The sequence below is a fragment of the Cydia amplana genome, chromosome 1, assembly GCF_948474715.1.
Source record: "Cydia amplana chromosome 1, ilCydAmpl1.1, whole genome shotgun sequence".
In the NCBI taxonomy this organism is placed as follows: Eukaryota; Metazoa; Arthropoda; class Insecta; order Lepidoptera; family Tortricidae; genus Cydia; species Cydia amplana.
In genome coordinates this window covers 1010031-1015555 of record NC_086069.1, presented here as the reverse complement: position 1 = coordinate 1015555, position 5525 = coordinate 1010031, and the positions used below count along the sequence as shown (strand labels likewise).

The 5525-nt window shown below is 39.3% G+C and overlaps 1 protein-coding gene across 1 annotated transcript; it reads left to right on the top strand.

The window, feature by feature from the left end:
- The first annotated feature begins 1993 nt into the window (after positions 1-1993).
- Positions 1994-5036, top strand: LOC134654783 (uncharacterized). Its single transcript, XM_063510255.1, has 4 exons — positions 1994-2480; positions 2964-3141; positions 3651-3830; positions 4221-5036. Exons 1-4 carry the CDS (start codon positions 1994-1996, stop codon positions 5005-5007), a joined length of 1632 nt encoding a protein of 543 aa, XP_063366325.1. The 3' UTR covers positions 5008-5036.
- Positions 5037-5525: the final 489 nt, after the last annotated feature.

The following is a 5525-nucleotide window of genomic DNA, read 5'->3' as shown; positions in this document are numbered from 1 at the left end:
CGTTTCTCATTAAAAAGTTGGATTATTATCACTATTAAAAAGTGGGTCAATTCAATGTTCATTGGATAGATTTCCCAATTTACACGCACCATTTTGATTTTCTTTTGTCACAGGACTATAATATAAGCTATCCTATTTCGAGTTCTATTTCGGTTTGAATAAGTTTGGAAATGGATTGTTTTAAGTGTGTAGTGGGTTCTCAGTACAAAATGGCATTGTTAATTGTAGCGATAATTGTGTTTTGGGCACTTTGTTTTAGGTATTTTTCGTAGTACTGGCTCGTAGAAAAGGGCCAAAGTTGAAGTTTGAATGTCCAGTTTCCGTAAAATATTGGCGCTGAACAGTACGGTTACCATCAGTTTGTCACTGACATAAACGCCGTCGAGAACGTAATTTACTTTCTATACATCTCGCTCGCACTCGCATATTAGTGCAAACGGGATGTATAGAAAGTAAATTACGTTCTCGACGGCGTTTATGTCAGTGACAAACTGATGGTAACCGTACGGGTCATTTGCTTCACCTGTCAAACTTCGGAGGCACGATTTTTGCTTCTTAGACTTATTTACCTACACTTCTTGTAGCATTTAATGAAATGGCATTTCAAATTGGTTTTAAAACTTCTTTTCTACTCAACTAGGGAACGAATAAAAATATTTTTTTTGAAGATTACAGGCCCCAGAGAATTTGAGACGGGTACCGCCGTGGCCTCGGTCTAGTGATCAGGACGTTAGCCGCGTAATAAGCTGCAATGAAGACGCGGGTTCGATTCCCGCCTTCGGCCACGTGTATGATATCTATTTCAGTTTATAATTCTTTTCTACTTTCGTACAAAACAGTACCATATCGTGAGAACCGTACAAAAGTCCAAAAGCGACAATTAACGCAATCGGGAGCCGAACCCAGGCCCTAATTACTCGGTCATACAGTCCGATTACGATACAGTGTCGCTATGTGATACCCTTACTAATGACACTAATGAGTGTTTTACACATTCTTTGTCGCTTACATGTGTCACTAGGGCGTCTAATTCTTCATTTAGGTAGGTACGGTCGCCATCAGATATATCGGAGCGGCCAAGGTGCTCAAAAATATCTGAACACGCACTCTAACGCCTTGACAATAGAGGCGTGTTCAGATATTTGTGAGCGTCGCGGCCACTCCGATATATCTGATCGTGACTACACATTTCTGTGTTGTATGATGGTTAGCTAGTATGCGAAAGCGACTCTCAAAAAAGCGCCTGCGCGTAGTCAATTGCAATATTGAGTTTCGCTTTATTGAGTCTGAAAATCAGCAATAAAAAAGTAAAGTCGTTTTTTTAAGTAAGTAAAGTCGTTTTATTTAGTACGAGTGCTTATTTTAAGAGTTACATAGACTTAGGCGCTCATTATAAAACGGCTTCTGCTATTAGTACTTAGAGCTGTTATTAGTTTTTGTTGCTTCAATTTGCAATAGATACAAAGAAATTGGAGCGAGTTTCTAATCGCGAGCAATTTTAAACAACAAAAACTAGTACCTAGTACCTACCAGATATATATGTTACGGAAACGTAGCTTCATGTAATTTATGCATGTTGTTTTTAAATTATGGCGTTACTTTGATTGTATTAAAGCGGCTTATTGAAGCGAGTTTAGTAAAAGTTGAGTCACAAAAGGTGGCGTGGTTTTCATATGAGTATTTTGCTAGTTTTAGTAATACAAATCTCGCGTCAGTTACAGTGCGAAAGTGTATAACTACAATTATATATTATATTATATAATTCTATTTATTATGTGTCAATGTACCTCATTTTGCAGCTAGATTGATTGACGACACTAAAAATAATGTTATTTAGCACATTCAGTGCCGCCAGTGACTCCCTAGGGGATTTCACTGTTCGTAGGCGCTTTTCGCTACATACCGTTTTTCCCGTGTTGTCGGCTACGCTCGTAGCGCGTAGCTCGCGCTGGCACTGAATGTGTTATGGTATCGTTTTCAGGTTCTCTTCACAATGAGCGCACTCAGAATAGCCTTCTTACTGGTCACACTTTATGTGGTCGCTGATGGAGCTAATAAAACGTCCCCAGCATTACCGGAACCTAAAAACTTCAAATTTGAAGATCAACCGTCACAATCCTACGGTCTCATAAGATTTGAAGACCAAGAGTTTGATGGCAGTCAGAATACAATCGATGAGCAAAGGATTTTCGAAACTGATGGTTTCCACAATAGGTTCCAGCAATATGAGAACCAGAACATTGAGGGACAGAAGATTAAATTTGAAGAAGATAAAAGAAATGAAAGACCTAATCAACAAAAGAAGAAACGTAGAAGAAGACCAAAGAGGTTGCCAAATGGAGCTCAAGGTTTTAGGTATCCATCCCAGCAGTATCCTGGATCCCCTGTTTATCCTGGCGTACCTAACTATCCTGGTCCTTTATTTGGGCCTGTACCAATTTATCCGGGACAGAGACCTTATCAACCTTATACACTTTACAGTGAGTTGAGTATTTTTTGTTATTAATTATTTTATATTCCGCAAATATCGAAGGCTTGAACTGGTTTCGTGTCAAATACTGATGATATTAATGTCCCATTACAATCAACGAACGTATTTCTATTAAATGCACCAAGATTGTAGTTACCACTTATCAGAACCTTACATTATGGAAAATAATCGTTATGACAATTGATCGTTAGGGCATGTGCCCATTAGGACAAACCAGTTAGGGCAAGTGACTTTAGGACAAACATTGTTAGGGATTCAGAATGACACCCGTCCTGGAAGTTCTCAAGTTCCTTCCTTTGACCTAGTCGAATTTTACCTGCTTGCTATCACATCACACACAACCTCGCCCTTGTCACACTTTGTCATAGGAAAAAGATAGGTCGTTAATAGGTACTGTCACACTTGGCATGACCCCCCCCCCCCCCCCCTCTTGCTGTGACGTAATTGTGGATTAACCCTTATATGATTCCAGAGCCTCGTCCCTCTGCCCCGTCAGCGGCCCTCTCAGCCGTGACAGATGCCCTAACTTCCATAGCATTATACGATGACGCCCAATGCGTACCCAGAATGCTTTGTGAGGCGGCCGAAGGTGGATCTATCCCTGGATCCGGGATACTACAGTCTGTTGCTGGGCTACAACCACTGCTTACGTAAGTACCGTAGTAGCACCTACCGATAAAGTAAGTGACTTCACAAAACAGATCATTTAATAATCTTCATCAGCTGTTCCAAATAATTTCAAAAGTGTGCTATCCTAAGATAAGCGTTCATGGGTATATGTAAGTAAGGTATCTATAGTTTGTCAAAGGACTGTCTCTTGTCTATCATACTATCTTTGTCATACACTAGTACTAGCACCTAAAAGAAAAGGACGAGTAGGTATATATAGTTTTCCTGGTTCTGACTGACTGACAAATTGGTTTGGCCAACTATATAGTCCGACAAGAAATTGTAGAAATTTATTGAGGGCGCCACTTCCTACGTAACTGTCACATTTTTGACTTAAAATGCACATGGCAACAATTTAGCGCGGAATTTTTAAAGTTCCTTTTTATTGTTTTTAACTATTTTATCCTCGCAATATATTATGGGCCTTAGTTGCCTGATGCTAACTTTTTGCTCGTTTTTTTATTTTAAACCAACCTCTTAAACTTTCCAGCTTACTCTCAGCCTACAACGGCATCAGCTCCTCCCCACTCTTCGTGTTCGGCCGGGCCGTCTTCCTGGGCATGACTTCCAAGGCTAATCCTGGGACCTGTCGCTACGCCTACCCGCAGTGCCCCAACGATCCTGAGCAGCTAGTCCACTATTTGAACAACCATAACGGAGGCTTCTTCAGGTATAGTATAGCTGCTGACATATATTCCTGGTGTTCCAGGAGGAACACTGTTTCTATATATATTTGCACTACCTACCACAACAATTAAGAACTTGGGATGTCCTTATTTTTTGCGTCCCAGAAATTTGATTTCCTCTGTCCTGTGATTATTATTCGCCATAGTAGGGACACTGACTTTACTCAGGGGTGCGCCCCCCTCCCACACTCCCTCGCTCATCAGGAATAAGAAATACCTAGTGTATTCGATACTGTACCGACAAGTCGGTAAACAACCGAATTCTTGAACAGACTTAGCAGGACTAGATTATTAGTTTTATAAGTACCTACTCTATCACTTCTTATTTTAGCTTCTACATTTTCACTTTAACAAATCTTTTAAATTTATTTCAGGTTCTTCGCAGCCCCACAACAGAATCAGCAGCAGGGACTAGAGCAGTTCTACAACCAGCTGTCAGGGCAGAATTATGGATTGTATCAACCACAACAACCCTCACAGCCTAACCAGTACCACAACCACAATTTACAGCAAGGATACGGTCTGCAGCCACAGAACCAGCATTTATACGACCAACAATTCGGTCAATATCATCAACAATATGTGGCTCAGCAATATCAGAATCCTAATTTCCAAGATTATGGTCTCCAACAACAATTTCATCAGAATTATCAAATACCAAATCCATATGGCAATGGATATGGTCTGTATGGCCAGAATTATCCTTACCAAAAGAGTCTTAACCAAAGCAGTTTTGACAACAGGATCCAAAAGAGAATACAAAATGTACGAAACACTGTAATCGTTAACGTCAGTTCTAAACCAAAATGGTCTTTTCCTGAATCTACATCAAAAAGGGATGTTTATAGCAATGTAAGCTTAGGTAAAGTTTTTAATTTTCCTCAAAGTAATGTGAACTCTATCACTGCAGGTAAAGGTTTCGTTTTTCCTGGCATTCAAAGTAACAGAGAATATCTGATTGATAGTATAGAGGCATTTGATAATGTTGAACAAAAGGGGGTTGATGATGTTAGGTTTTTTAGTCAGAAAAATGATGGAACTTTGAAGAATGGTGGTGATGGTGTCAATAATGATGGCCTTAGAGTTTTCTATGTAGTCAGGGGTAACGGAGATCCGAATCATCCTGAAATTGTGCGACTGGCTCCTGGTCAAACTTTGTAATATATTTTTCATAAAACAAAAAAAAGCTTTTGATCGAATGAAAACTTCCTGCCTTTGCTACTTTGTCTGTCGCGTTTGAGATGTCAAGAGAAAATAAAGAAATGAATCATATAATCATTTATTGCTTGTTACAAACAAGTTTTAAATGTGTAAAGCTGCCTTTTCAAGGCAGCCTGCCTTTCCACTGAGGCCAAGATAAGCGGAGATGAGAGGAGACGTGCGCGAATCAATCAATACCTAGCATTGGTCTTCTCTCATCCCTCTTAGGTGGAAAGGTAGCCTTACGGTGTATTCGACTAAGTAAGTGTGGTTGTAAAGAACATTAAATTTAATTAAAAACTCTGTCAAACTGCATATATAAGTTTAAGCGACTATGTAATAGATTCTAAGTGATGTTGCATTCTGAAAATATATTTACATATTTCTGTATAATTTTATAGGTAATTACTTTATTAATAATCCATGAAACTAATCTAAATGAAGTTCTCTGTAATGTTATGAACATGTAAGTATTTTCA

What these genes read in the sequence shown, in the direction of transcription:
- LOC134654783 (XM_063510255.1), top strand. Translation starts at nt 1,994, where the DNA reads ATGAGCGCACTCAGAATAGCCTTCTTACTGGTCACACTTTATGTGGTC. An exon ending in TCAACCTTATACACTTTACA is followed by an intron (nt 2,481 to 2,963) that starts GTGAGTTGAGTA and finishes ATATGATTCCAG; the next exon opens with AGCCTCGTCCCTCTGCCCCG. An exon ending in CATAACGGAGGCTTCTTCAG is followed by an intron (nt 3,831 to 4,220) that starts GTATAGTATAGC and finishes AATTTATTTCAG; the next exon opens with GTTCTTCGCAGCCCCACAAC.